The sequence below is a fragment of the Podarcis melisellensis genome (assembly GCF_964234715.1).
Source record: "Podarcis melisellensis genome assembly, chromosome: 14".
NCBI classification, from domain to species: domain Eukaryota; kingdom Metazoa; phylum Chordata; class Lepidosauria; order Squamata; family Lacertidae; genus Podarcis; species Podarcis melisellensis.
Window position 1 is genome coordinate 2,085,562 of NC_138546.1, and position 15,395 is coordinate 2,100,956.

The 15,395-nt window shown below is 44.5% G+C and overlaps 1 protein-coding gene across 6 annotated transcripts in view; it reads right to left on the reverse strand.

The window, feature by feature from the left end:
- SDK1 (sidekick cell adhesion molecule 1) overlaps window positions 1-15,395 on the reverse strand; it is a 597,718-nt gene that overhangs the window by 78,337 nt on the left and 503,986 nt on the right. For all 6 annotated transcript variants that reach the window (XM_081889040.1, XM_081889039.1, XM_081889043.1 and 3 more), the window contains exon 30: window positions 1,762-1,956. In XM_081889040.1, coding sequence (XP_081745166.1) covers window positions 1,762-1,956 — 195 coding nt within the window. The remainder of the gene's footprint in view (window positions 1-1,761; window positions 1,957-15,395) is intronic.

The window sequence follows — 15,395 nt, forward strand, 5'->3', positions numbered from 1 at the left end:
ACCCTAGAATATGGAACAGGGGAGGGGAAATAAACGCTTTTATGTTGTCATCACCTTACAAAACATGACAGAGAGAAGAAAAAGGGACTGGATGCACAATTGCCATTTTGCGTGGCAGGACTGTGACCCACATCCTTTCCAGTTTTGCTCAAATGTGACAGTAAAACAAGAGCCACACCGCACGGTATGGAAAGATGCTGGTTTATCCTGCAAACCTATTTCCGAGATCCTCTGTCTACTGTGCCTCCCTGGCTCATCCTCATCTCGTGTCTGTGCTTGCCTTTAGATATTAGGCCATTTGCCATTCTAATGAAAGACCAGCTCCATCAGACCTACTCTCCCCTCAGCTGTCCCCTGGCAGAACCTATTCCACCCAGCTGCCTCCGTAGGATAGATGAGAAGCAGGGCGCGTTCATCAGCCTTGCTCTCTCAGGTGCTCCCTGCCCCTGAGCTGTTTCTGTGCCACCAGGTCATTACAAGTGCTACTATTAAAGTAGTGGTGCCTGAGTTTGCTTTCTTCCTCTCCCCTCCCTGTCCCTTTCCCCTTGCATGTTGCGTTTTGTTTACGATTGTAAGCCTGTGGGCAGGGCTGTCTTGTTTTAATTTATTGCAAGTAAGCTACTGGGAGCCCTTTTAGCTGAAAAGTGGAGCACAAATGCTTCTATATGGACGCTGCTGGGGAGGTGCGAAGTAAAAACTTACGAGCTTTATTTCCAAGTACCCTCCCTGCACTTAAATGCATAGCTGTACAGCAAACCTCGTGCGTAGTTGCCCCCTAATTTTAGTACATGCACGGTCAATTTGTGTTTTTACGCCATCCAGTTCTTAGGAACCTAACTACTTTTTTCTCTGATTGCTCAGCAGGGTGTGATGTAGGCAGGACACAAGGCCATACATTAGGGGGGGGAGGCTGTATTTTATACAGCGGCTCTTGTATTCAGAGAACCCTAAGTGCTTAACAGTAATGGGGCCCATTGTTATTGCTACAAGAGAGAAGGAAATTATGTGATGCAGCTATTAGGCACACAGCAGTGTCTCTCACATAGTTTTGTTAAATTAGCTTTATCTTGGACAGGGAAGGAGAACAGGGAAAGATGCTTTCCAGAACAAGAGTACTCTCCTTTCTGTTCTATGGAAGAGTGTCTATTTGGGGAAGGGGGGGGGGATGCTCACATGGATAGGCTTAAAGAGAATGGGATACTGCTTATTCAGAGATGCCTGACAGATGCAGATGGTTGTAAATGCCCAAAATTTCAGGGCATTTCACCAGGATCGCACAGGGCTTGGAGGTTGCAGCAGATGTGGCAGCAGACGTGGTTAGGAACTGGTGGGCCATCGGACTTAATTGGTGCTATATAGGATTTGAAGTACGTACCCCTCCCTGCCCCTCCATTTGGCGTGTTATAGTGCTATGTGCTGTCAATATTGCCTGCAAGGGGTTTGATCCCCATCTGCTCACTGATTGTTTGCAAACAAATGGTTTTATGACAAAAGGCACCATATATCTCCAGCATGACCTACTTGCAAATAAGCTGACCCTCAAAAAGACAACCCTGCAAGGTTAAGTGCATGGAATGGGTTGAGCCACAGAGGTCCAGGTTACTTCCTGAAACCTTTTAACCCTTCTATCCCAGATTGATCAGTGAGATCACCTGCAGGAGCATCAATGGTTGTTCCCTGAGTTGGTGAGGATCATTGGACAACTACAGGAAACAAAGTGTCATGACTGGACCCCCCCCCCCCCGCAGCTGTTGCCATTACCTCTCTTTTCCGTGGTGATGACTGTGGCTTCCAGAGGCTCCCCCCAGCCCTGCCGGGTCTTGGCAGATGCTCGGAAGATGTATGCTGACTCAGGGAGGAGATCTGTCGCCACAAACTGCCTCACGGTGGAGCCAACTTCAACGGTGGTGAACTTGTTTGGGCTGCTGGTTGCCAGACGGTAGGCGATTTGATAGCCTGAACGCAGAACAATGACAAGAAGAACATGGAGAGGTTAGTTTCCCCAGTCTTTTAGTAGAGGGAAAGAGCCAAGAGTATTAGTACATCCTAATTACTTATTTATTTGAATGCAAAACAATGGAATTTGCTTCTTTTAGTGTTTACCAGCTGAGCTTTAGAACACACACGCCCTCCTCCAACCGCCCGCCCAATGCAGTGTATTATCTGGGAAATTACTGGCTTGGTGATGAATGGAAAAGCCCTTCTGAGTGATAATCCACCATGAAATTTGTTTCACATTTCATTCTTTAAAAGAGCGAGATACGAGAACAGTTTCATCTTCCTTGAGCATATTGATGCGCTGTGAAAATGCCACCGATACCAAACAAAAGTAGACACATACACACACAGAGCGGATTTTGACAAGGCAAGGATGCTCGAGGAAATATATCAGCCTCTCCTTACCTCAAACCCCCAGAGAAGGGACTGAGCAGGGGATCTCAGCAGCCCTTCAAATAACAGGTGCCTGGGCAAGAGGCCCTAAACACAGACAAGATTCTGGTGCCCAATGTACTCTTTGAGAGTTCTTTCAGTAGAAAGACCCACAGTTCTCATCACACAGTCTGAGGGACAATCAAGCAGAGTGGCTGAAGCAGGCAGTGGTGTGTGTATTGGGGTATTTTATTTGCTTGCTCAGCACTTGAGCTTTCTTCCACCATGGTGATGAAGGCAGTGCATGTAAAGCTCCCAGGGAATCTTCCAACAAGGTACTGACCAGACCCAGACTGGCTTATATTCGGGGGTGGGGGTGGGGCTGCATCATACACCAATGAGAAGATGCCCAGGGGCATGAGAGAATAGCTGGAGACAGGTGAGGGGTAAGAAATTACCCGGCCTCTGTAGAAGCCTTTCCAATAGTTCTCACTGGACTCATTACCTTGAGCGTCCTGCATCCAGTTCTGGACTCTTCAGTTTAAGGAGGACATTGAGAAGCTGGAATGTATGCAGAGGAGGGCGACCAAGATGCTCAATTGTCTGGAAACTAAGCCTTAGGAGGAATAGTTGAAGAAGCTATGTTTAGCCTGGATAAAAGGAGACTGGGAGGACATATAAGGCCTGTCACATGAGAGATGGAGCAAGCTGGAGGTTTTTAAACAGAGGTTGGATGGCCATCTGTCAAGGATTCTTTAGCTGTAGTTCCTACATTGTGGGAGGGTTGGACTCAATGGCCCTTGGAGTCCCTTCCACCTCTACAATCCAAGTATCTGCATCAGCGTAGCATCCAACAACACCTCATGGGCTACTCGTTGGAGGATGCACCAACTGCTCAAGCTCATTCTGCAAACACCTGCCAACATGCCAGCCTCGCTTTCTTCTGCAGCTCATGACAAACCCAGTCCAGCTGTTGAGCTCCAAAATCAATTTCTATCTGGGATGGCAGGGATGGTTTTGCTCATAGTGAGAACAGTTAAATGCTCCATCAAGTTACATGGTGGGGAGCATGGAGAACGGCAGCCAAATAAACCCCAAACAGAAGCAGCTGGTCTTGACTGTGACAGACATCTGCTAGCCCTCTGACTGTCCTTTGAACTCCAGAGTTCTGCAGAAACATGAAACTGATGCCCATCCCCTCTGTGGAACTTGATATCCCTGCTGCGGTTTGGAGATTCGCCAAATTTCAATTGCAATGAAAGAAAGGGGAAGTGGAAGCAAGAGAGCATCCTCCATGGATGGCGAACAGCAGAAGGATGCTAGTGAAAGGAAAGGCTGGATGGACAGCATGCATCTCCTGCTGAAGAGTAGCATCGATGACTGAGGCAAGGCGAGAGGTAATAAAAGAGGATTTGGAATGTACTTTGTAGAGCCAATTTCATCCATACTATGTATTCTCATGCAGGCTTTGTAGCTTAATTGGGATACAGATGGTGGTAATTGTGTGCAGTGGGGCTAGTGATGCTTTTGCAGATATCCAGTCCTCTCCCTATATGTCATTGTCTTTCCCCACCACCACCCTGGAGGAAAGAGGATAATTTGTGGCAGCTGAATGAGAAAATGGATGCTTCTTTTGTTTCCCCAGTCAAAGTGTCATTGTGAGTCACGTCTCATATACTTTGCTGCTTCAGAGGCGCCAGAGGAGAAGACCATGTTTCATTGATACTCAAATTGCAGCAGACAAGAGTTGAGAGCAAGCCCAGTGGCTGAGGCCCATTTTGGAACTAGGAAATGCACAGATGAGAGATTAGAAGAGCAATATAGATTTTCAAACTTGGCTCTGTAAAATCAAGGACCTAAAGTGGGTTGCTGCTTTGCCAGAGCACCTGAACCACGCGTGGGAGCCAGGAAGGGTTACGAGGCAAGAACAACCAGAATCAAAACAGAGATGAGTATATGGTTCATTTTCAAACATGCATAAACGACTCTGCCCTTAATGACCAAAAACAAATTATTATGAAAAGATCAAAAGCCCCAATGTAGCTCTCATAGAATAAAAAAAAAACTAAAAAAACTAAAAACCCATCAAGAGAAGTGCAAATGTTTCTAATGTTGCCCTTATATTGTTACATGTTACCCCAATCTCCAAGCGCTTAGAGACTCCAGAGTTTGGTTTGCTTGAGATGAAGGTCAATGAAGACTGTGGCGTCTTTAGGATATATGGTTTTATTTACGCATATATACAACCTAAGCATAGAATGCAGGGGCCCACAGCATTAACATTGAAACAGATTCTTGCTTCCCCATTAGGATTGTCTCTGTTCTCCAGGTTCTAGCAACACTCCACATACTCACAGACACACAACTCTGGCTATTGTTCTCTTACCAAGAATCATGTAGCATCCAGCCAGGTGAGGAGCGTGGAGGGAAATGTCTAACCCCCACTTTCCTGGAGAGCAACATCATCTAGTTGTAGCTCTTGCAACCTAGCTCATTCTTTGGGATGCAGATGAGGGCGCTCAACTGGCCAGCCAAAGCCATCTCCTTAACTGGTTTGGCAGGTTCTGCAGCCTCCTCTACTAGATTCTAGCCTTTACTGGATACAGAATCACAGGCCGGGAAGGGATGCAAAGATATCATCCAGACTGACCTTCCCCAAACTCATAATCATATATAGCTTTTGTTTAAATTGCTGCTATTTGTTTATATAATTCCTGCCCCACTTTTTAGGCCAAGACCAAGCAAACACAAATGTTCAGTACAGGGACTAAACTGGAATGAGCAACTGACACCCATCCACCCAATCTATAAGAAAGGGATAGGCTCCAATTTTAAACAAATGCACATTTATTGCACAAGTAACTTAGATCCTGCCCAAACCTCTTCTGAAACCTGGATATTTTCTTGCTTCAGCATGACTTGTATTTAAAAATACCAGCTCTACATTCTATGTAAGAAATTGGCAGTTGATCTAGAGAAGAGCGAAAGGATTCATCCCATTCTTTGATCTGTTTGGAATCTGCAACATGTTAACAGGAACATTAGATGAACATTGTACCAGCTGGGTGCTGTTAGGCATTCACATTAAAAAGAGTCAATCTTCAGAGATCATTAACTACGCTCAGCTCGTATAGCAACCAGAAAGAGAGAGAGAGACTCAATTTTGAATCTATTTAGTTTTACCCTTTGCAAATGTTATGTAGCCTGCCCAGGTATGTGTATCTCACAAGGCACAATGTGAAATCTAGGCCCAATTTAACAAATGCTACAGCACTTTATTTAACTATTTTAAAGCTTTGGAAAAGAGATCACATCAAGGGAGGTGCCAAAGGGGTGTGCTCTGACCTTTTCCAGTTTCTGTACACATGCAGAAAGCAGAACGAAAAGGCGCAGCAAGATTCAGATGGGATAAAATAGGCTGGAGGAAGCAAGGGTCGGGCGAGAAAGACACTGTCATGTGTAGGAAGCCGCGAGGAGTGCAAATGTTGGAGAAGAAATTAAAGTAAGCACTGAATCAAAACAAAAGCCTTAAGGGGAAACACAAAACATTACGAGGAAACCAACCCCAGTCCATAAAGTTATTAGAGTAAGTACACATGCTATCAAGAGCAATCTGTTTCGATCTGTTTCATTTCTTGCTCTGTTCCCCTTCAACTGTAATGTCAAGTCAAGCATGTACTGGATTGATACAAGGGCATATTCAGCTATTAGTGCATTCAAACACTCGTTCAGCTGGTTGATTATAAGCATCTGCTTGGATTCTCTCAGCAAACGGCACCACCCATGCCCTCTACATGCATGGCTCTGTGTGTAAGGGATGGGGATTCCTACTGGGATCCACTTGAGATTCTTTCCCATTGTTGTCACCAGTCAATGGAAGACGTCCCTGATCTCACGTAAAAGGATTCAGTGTGTGGCCAAGTTCTATGTGGCCAAACTCACAATATTGTCGCACGCCACTCCGAACTCCAAGTGGCAAAAGACTTCAGGGGTGCCTGCCCTTTCCTGGGGTTCGTTTTCCTTGAAATGAAGATCAATGGAAGCTATGGTATCTTTAGGATACAGTGGTACCTCGGTTTAAGTACTTAATTCGTTCCGGAGGTCCGTTCTTAACCTGAAACTGTTCTTAACCTGAAGCACCACTTTAGCTAATGGGGCCTCCTCCTGCTGCTGCGCCGTCGGAGCACGATTTGTGTTCTCATCCTGAAGCAAAGTTCTTAACCCGAGGTAATATTTCTGGGTTAGCGGAGAGTGTAACCTGAAGCATCTGTAATCCGAGGTACCACTGTATATGGTTTTGTTTACACATACACACAATCTGAGCACAGGATGGAGTGGGCTCACAGCATTAAAAACCAAACATATTTGCCTTTCCAGGGATGCTCCAAGTCACCACTTTCAGTTCAGCTCAGAGCAAGCATGTCTGTGTTCCTCCAGCCACCAGAATCAGCCAAAACTCTCCCTCTCACACAGTACCCCTTGGCTTATTATTCTCCATCCTAGGATGACATGGCATCCAGCCAGGTGAGCTGGGAAAAGGCCCGCCCATTTATCTATATAGCAACAGAGCAACCTCTTTGGACATGAAAATGGCAGTACTTAACTGCCCAGCCAAGGTTAGCAAAGAAGTGGTTTGGCTGGTTGACTAGGTTTGCTCTGGTTTGGCTGGTTCACTAGGTTTGCTCTTATGCATTCCTTCCCCGCTCCCAAAATTGTCAAAATACAGTATAACAGCCACCACTGTCCTCTTCCTTCACCTGCTCACCTCCAGGGCATGGAAGGGAAAATGTGGCAGCAGGAAGAGATTGGGGCAGGGAGAGAAGTGAGCTGGGATTCTTGATGCTGCCCATATGAATCAGCAGAACTGGAAGTATCTAAATCCTTGCATAAGTATTTCTAGGGCTTTCCTTGCCAGGCAGTTTTTCATCATTATCATTTATTTCCCCAAACATTAGAGTCTTTCTCTGCCTCGAAAAAGTATTGCTGTTGTAACCTCATAACATATCCAGGCTCCATTCTATGCTGAGTCTATTCCTCTATTTTTTTATTGTGATGTTCTTTACTACGTTCAGCAATCTTTTGAATTCTGTTTTATACTGAGTTTCTACTCCTCATGTCTTAATGGCCTTTAAAATGCTTGCTGCATTTATTGCTACGTTGCTTCTGTAGCCCCAGGGCATACATTAATTTCTCTTTGAACACTTTCCATTTACCTCTATCGATTTCTCTCATTTGATTTCACCCAAGCAGTTTCCCTAGTCTTTGCTTCTTTTTTGTTGCAGAATTTTCCCATGGAATGATCTCACTTCTGCATTATTGCCATGTCTGGAGACTGCTTCGCACAACCATTGTTTTGAGCTGATTTTTCAATCCATGCTCTGCTCCAAGTACAGACTTCACATTTATGTAGTACTAGGGGCTGCCCCCCCTGCTCCTGTTGCTTGCCTACCCCCACCAAACTTCCTACCCTCCTTGCCAACCCTCACCCCTCCTTTTATACCTCACCCGAATCCCCATCACCTCACTGTTCCTCTGCGTCCCTCCACCCCTTCTTTATTCAAACTTCTGATGCTGTTTAAAACCACCATTTTAAAAACCGCATTTTCTTCTTCTCCCTCTCGCCCTGCCTTTATGCAAATCCTCTGATGGAGGATTACATTTTTATGTATATGGACAGGGTCGTCTTTAGCATATGTGCCGCCAGGGTGCAAAGATCCACCCAGCGCCCAGTGATGAAATTAAAAAGTGCTGTTGTGAATGACAGGCGCTGCTGCTGGTGCGGTGGGTTTTTGATAAATGAGTCCACAAAGTTGAAAGTACTTTAGTGAAACAGTAGGAATACATTTCAGTAATGTTGTTGTTTAGTCATGTCCGACTCTTCGTGACCCCCTGGACCAGAGCACGCCAGGCACTCCTGTCTTCCACTGCCTCCTGCAGTTTGGTCAGACTCATGTTTGTAGCTTTGAGAACATTTCAGTAATACCTAGGTATATATGTATTTTGTTTTTCTAGCTTGGTCAAAATTATTTATTATTTCATAACAGGTAGTTAAGAGCTTAGGCGGCTTCAGTGGCAGGCGCCTGGTGCCCCCTAGAATTTGGTGCCCAGGTGCCCCACACCCTTTTCACCCCCAGGTAAAGATGGCCCTGTATATAGGAAGAAAAAAAGGGGGCTTTTGTAGTGATGGCAAGCTCCCCAGAGACTTAAGTCAAGTTGACTTGGAATAAGTTTTTCTCCCACCACACAAAATTAGCTCAGCAATCCAAACAAGTGTGTGCCAAACATTTGCAGGCACCCCTAGCACCCATCACACCCTCCATTGTCATCTTTGCCTGCTCACACAATGCCCCAACAAACCTCACTCATGGCAGGAAAAGTAGCAGTGGCAGAGACAGAGATGACTGGCATTTGGAACGGAATGGAGACTGGATATATTTTTAATAAGCAAAGCTTTCACCAAAACTGCTCCCTCCCCAGTGATTGACCGGAGTGGACAGTCATTCAGATACTACAGGGCACTTAACAATCAAACTTAAAGGGATTTTTGACTGGCAGATTACATAGGGTGACTGGCCGGTGCAATAATACACCATAAAATCGAGGGTGGTGAGAGGGCACATCAAGGAGATACTGACAAGAGGAATAGTGAGCAACACCCAAAGGCTGTGCTACCAAGGGTGGCAGTATAAATAAGACCCAAAGAAGCACTCTCTGGAACTGAACATCCCAGCATCCTCATTCCAGCAATGCCTCTGGAAAGTGCGGAAGGTGCAAGGGCAACCAACTGACCTCTTGTTTGTCTCCAGCATAAGCTACTCGAGGGAAAACTGCCTCTGAAGAGCTAAGAGCTGCTAATAGACCTGTCATCCATTATTTTGTCTAGCAAAGAAAATCCTGCCGAGAATCACATCCCATCACATGCAGTGGTACTTACTCCCAGGTAAATGCACATAGGACTGCAGCCAAAACTGAAAGATGTTTTTGTTTTTTAAAAAATAACTCAGCTTTGCTCGCCACATTTTATGATTGCATGCTCTGCAAATTTATTACATGTTATACAAACACCTGCCACTCTCGTCTGGGTGTGACTCCCCACATAAACCTGACACTTGCCTCTTTCAGGTTACTGAGAGTCCTTCTTTAAAGCCTGAATTTTACAAAGTGTGCCAAAGGTGGTCTTCTAATGACTGTTGTACAAAGCAAGTGACTTTGGCGTGCTGGAGCTTTCTGAACCAAATAAAAGGCAACAGTTGAATGTATCTGTTAAATGTTAGGTCACTCCAAGGCACCTGCTTCTTTCCCCAAAGCAAACAGGCAGGAGTGTGGCTTTGTACTCGGAATACTAATGCTGCTTTTATGCTCATCATCACCATACAAAGCCCTTCAGAACCAGCACCGGCAGCCTCTAGAAGCGGCAATGCATACCTGAAAATGCAGACATTTATTAATTTGTTGCAGCATTCGAGGAGAGAAGCGCGAAACACCCTGCATAATACTGAAAGGTTAAAGTTGCTCCAGTGTGGATTTTTAACATTTAGCATTTCAAAGGCTGGAGGTGGGCATGAATGCAGCATGAGATCAAAACACCCATTTTCTAACTTGGACTGTGTCCAGTTCTGCAGCTGATGTTTTGAAATACATCTGTATTTCCAGAAGTAGCAAGGCGATGCTTTGTCTAAAGTGGGGAGAGGGAGAGGTCCAAAGGAGGTCTCCATCAAAAATACAAGGGACATGGCACCTCTTTCACAGTCTCGGAAATAAGAGTTGGAGTTCACCCGAAGGCACTGTGAAATATTTAAACTTTTCTCTCTAGGAGCCTCCTGGTTTTTCACGCTGCCGATCTCCAAAAGGCTGAGTTATGTTTTGATCTAAGTTATTAAAAAACATTCATTGCCAAGCCCTTTGTATCCTCACAGGGCTACAAGATGACAGCAGCAAGACCAATGCAAACAGATTGAATTAAAAGTTATTTTTGGAGGCAAGAGCATCTTAAAGAGGCCTGCTTAAGCTTTCAGAGGCACAGAGTCTTCTCTCAGCTTTTCCATACAGAACAGCTGAGCTGGAGGGGGTTATCATCCCTTCCTGACTCATCAAGTGATTGACCTGGTGTCTGGGGAGGAGGCAATATGTACCCCCATTAAACTGTTAGGCTGGGCAGAGGCCATACCCCACTGCTGTGTCTACATTCATTTATTTATTGCTGCAGCTACAAAATCAGTGTGGTCTTTGAGGGGGCAGATCAAATGTCCAGGGCATTGGTTAGCCACAGCTGGTTTAAGTCATAGTTTATTTCATAAACCACATGTTAAACAGGAGTTGTCTGACAGGCAATCAAACAAACAATGGCTTGTTTCTCCAAAGTTTGATTTGTTTCCCAAATCTTCTTGCCTTGTGACTTTGTGGCTTGATCAGCATCTGTGACAGCATCTGCATGTAATATCAGGCCATAGTTAAAATGAACCAAGGTTTATAAGCCAACCACAGGCAATTACATATCATGAACCTGATCAGGAGAGCTTTTAACTAAAACCTGAAAGGGGGGAGGAAAGGGGGGGGGAGAGAGAGAATATAACAGATGTCAGGGGAACACCTGGTGCGGGGTATAATAGCTTCATTGATGCATAGGAAACTGAAGCAGTGATCCAGAAACCTGCTAAAGGCAGGAAACCACAAGAAGGAAGTAGGTACAGGGAATGACTCTTGGTTTTAGTTCTCTGTACTAATGCACAGAGTATGGGAAACAAACAAGATGAATTTGAGCTTTGAATACAGGATGGGAAAAATGACTTAATAGGCATTGCTGAAACTTGGTGGGATGAGAATCATGACTGGAATGTAGAAATTGAGGAGTATAATTTCTCAAAAGACCAAACAGGAAACAGCAGTGGGATATGTAAAGGATGTTTACACTTGTGAAGAGATCTATGACCTGGAGCATGGAAGGCAGATTGAGAGTATATGGATAAAAATGATAGAAGAGGGAAACAACCACGACCTTAGTGCGGGTATTTGCTATAGACTACCAAGCCAGAATGGGGACTTAGACAATGCCTTCCTATAGCAAATTACCAAACATTCAAAAAGAGGAGATATAGTAATCATGGGACACTTCAGCTACCTCCACATCTGTTGGAACTCAAATTATGTTAAGCAGTGTTTTTTTTCTAGGGGGACACAAAGGTACACATACCCCTAGTTTGGCCTCATTGAGGGGCAGTATTTCAATATGAGTAGGAAAATGAGAGTAGCCCTAAACATTTTTTTTTAGAAAAAAAAGCACTGATATTCAGAATGTAACGTGGATCCACGATACAAAACAGTACTGGTTTTACACCTGCATTGCTGTCTCTGCTTCTCTCCCAGTGTTCTGAGAATTCTCTACTGGAAGATCTTTAGTTCCTTCATGATTTACTTGGAAAGAAGACATGACAGTCAATCCATTTAATTGTACAGCACAGACAAGTCTTCAGTATACTTCTTGCTGATGTATCAGAACATCTTTCCATCCTATTTTCTCCCCTGAGTTCAAAATTACTTAGCCTTGGTCCCAAAGTGGAACATCAGAAAGCCTTCATTTTTTAGTTTCTCAGTTCTGTACAGAACTCTGCTCATTCATATATTTTCCCTCCTCTGCATTACAAATGCACATATGCAGATTGATATAACTCTGCTAAAAAAACCACCCTGATTTGAGATGATCATGCACATGAGTGAAGCAGGAATCTTTTTCTGCAGAAAAACAGAATCAGTGGCACAATTGTAAAATGAACAACAGTCAAACTCCATCAAAACCCCAAACCCCTAAGCTGTAAGCACATTTGTATCAAGAGTGGGGGAGAGCATGTCCTCATCATAAAAACAAGGAGAAAAAAAGAATATTGATGTGATCACCTATAACCACTTAAAATAGTGTGATTTTGCAGTGCTTTATTGGTGATGCAATGTAGAAAAATGGATACTAGTGAAATGAAGAAACTGAAGTTATGTAAGAACCTAGGGAGCCTATATCAAGTCAAACTTTCTACCTCCTCTGTCTGTTAGCAAGTCTTCAGGATTTCAGAGATGACTTTCACTGTGCCACCTGGAGATGCTAGGATCTGATGCTAGGAGATGCTAGGACTGAACCTAGGATTTCTTGTATGCAAAGCATTGTGCTCTACCCCCAAGCTATAACTCCTCTTCTGGAAACGGGACAAGTTCCGAGGGCAGAAGAAAATATTAGAAATGTAATGGTTAAGTTGACATTCAGGAGGAGCAAACTCAGGGTGAAGCAAACCAGGGAAACACAAGGAACATGTTGGGGAAAATCTTCTCACATCTTATATTTCTTCATGTGAAAGCAACATTAAGGTACTAGTAGTCGGACACCAGAGTGCCCAGATATGGCAAGCAAAGGCACGTTTTACCCTTCTGTTGTATTGACCTTGCACCACCATGACTCTTTTAGCACAGTCATGTTGGATTCCACAATGCCAACAAATGAATACAGTGAACAATCTTTCCGTTTGATGTGCCTATTTGAAGAACCACAAAAGCTGTCCCAAAGAACAACAATGTTTCATATGCCAAGGGTAACCAATGTGGTGCCCTCAAGATGTGGGGGACTACAACTCCCACAATCACCTGTGTCAATTGGCCATGCTGGATGGGGCTGATGGGAGTTGGGAGTCTAACAAAACCTGGAGGACACCAAGCTGGCTACCTGCCCTTGGCCTTCACATTGAAACCCCATGGGCAAGCTTGTTTTTCTTTCATCGTTGGCCTGAGAATGAAGCTGTGGATTTTTGAGTTTCACACTTAACTAAGAATTCCTTCTCACCAGTGAAGAATTTCACGGTTTGAGAATAGCTCAAGATCTCACCGCAGCAGAACCTCACAACCTCACAAACCCCATCCAGAGCTGCTCAGCAGTGCAACAGGGACACAGAACAAAAGATAAGTATTTATGAGTTGTTTTTCGAACAAATTGTTTCAGTAGGTGGAATTCCTCCTTATACATGAATCCTGTGTCTCAGTACCTGGGCTTAATTTGGTAATAAGCACACAAGGCACAGAGGTCCCTTGAAAATAAAATAAGCAACTTGAATGTCAGGAGTACCCAACAGGATTCTGACTGTGATGAATCTTTCCTTCTTTCTAAAAGTTTCTGAAAGAGCTGCTTTTAGATCATATCTAATGATGCTTCCAACTACCTTGTGGGCCTTGTTATAATCAAGGGAGAATTTGGGGCTGCAACACACCATATGAGGAAACATTGTTGTCCGCAATGAGTGGTTCCAGATTTTATTTGACACAAAGCATAAAGTAGCTCACCATTTAAGGGGGCAGCCTTAGGTGGCAAAGTCAGACAAGTGCAATTGTCTTATCATATATCACTATGGGGCAGCCAAAAAATGCCAAACAACAAATAGGTTTGCTAGATTTCCCAGGGAGGAACTCAGACAGCTCTTATCAGACATTGCTAAACAGGCAAGCAAGCAAGCAAGCAAACAGCAAAATAATTGCATTGCTTGGAGGTACCTAGCATTATTGACTTAACATTAATCAGAAAGACTTAAGCTTTCATTTTTCAAATGTTGTCCATTGGTTAATTGTGTGCAATATGTATCAGGGGTGAACCACAAGATACTAAAGCTGCAATTTCAGCAACCTTTTAAAGCCGGTGTGAGAAGCTTCCATGAGAGTAGGGGCAAAATTATGTGCATTTCCAGCAAGGAAATTACTGTAGTGGTGAACCAAGATCAAGCAAGACCAACAATGTCACAATTCCTTGAAGAAGCTCATGCATCAGGGCAAGCAGAACTGACTCTGTCCCCAAACCAGGCCTGAACCCAGACTGAAACAGGTCAAATCATCAGTTTCCTCCAAAAGTGCTTAGAGCTGGACTGCTACCACACTCTTAAGCACTTCCCTTCCCTTGAAGGCACTATTTGTGACGGGGTACCAGTTGTCAAGTACTTCAGGGTCTGGATTGGGGTGACTTCATTAAAACTGGTTGCACTACTGACTCCCTTCAAGGTGCCAGGTGCTCCCACCACCACGTAAAGATACATTCACCACATCACAGACTCATCTGGCCACTCCACCTCCCTTGGCTACTAGCTCGAATTAGTCATAATGGCTAGGAGTCAAGCAAGTCTACATTTCAGACGTCATGAACAGACAAAATCCCACAAAATCAGGCAAGTTGCTGTGTCAGACACCTCATCTGGTTCCGTAAAGGCAGCAGCATTTGACTCAACACGGAGATGTGCGATTTTATCCTCAAAATGTAGTCTTTCTACTGCCTATGGCAAGAGCAGAAGATTTGTGCCCTACACCCAGCATCATTCCAGAGGTATTTGGGGTGGTGGAGGAATGCTGAGAAGGGAACTGAGAAGAGCCTCGCTCCCACACAGAGCTCTGTGAGAGCAGAAGAAATTTCACAGCATGAAAATTGTCATTGCAGCACAATTGTATCTTATGTGCAATTAACTTGTGTGATTTCAAACTTGCACCGCTGAAAGCCAGCTGGTTGAAATTGCGCCAATTAAATGAACGCAAGACGGAGAGCTTAAAAGCTCCTTTTTCCTCTAGGTTTTCCCAGCGCAGAAAGAACTTTGAAGCTCTCTGCCTTGCTTACTGGACAAGTCCCACTCAGCATGTGGGTTCTGGGATGCACTCGTGAGATCTAAACATCTGAGTACCCACAAGATCTCATGAAGGCATCCCAGAGTCCACACTCTGAGCAGAACATCTCTGATAAGCTCTCTGCCCCATGGCCTGCTTGGCATGCTAGTTCCAGAGGGTGAGGGGCACTTGCGATCCCCGGACAGTAGCATGCATGCCATCTATGAGTTCCTCACTGTGCTATTTTTTGCTTTCTGCCCCTAGTTACAGAATTAAGACCCCTGGCCTGGCTTTAGAATGAGTGCATCCAAACCCTCGGAATTCACAACAAGCTAGTTTGATGGGTTGAAGGCAAAGTAGGCCACAGGAGGAGGTACCATGTGAACCACTGCATTTTCCAGGCTTCCATAATGCCT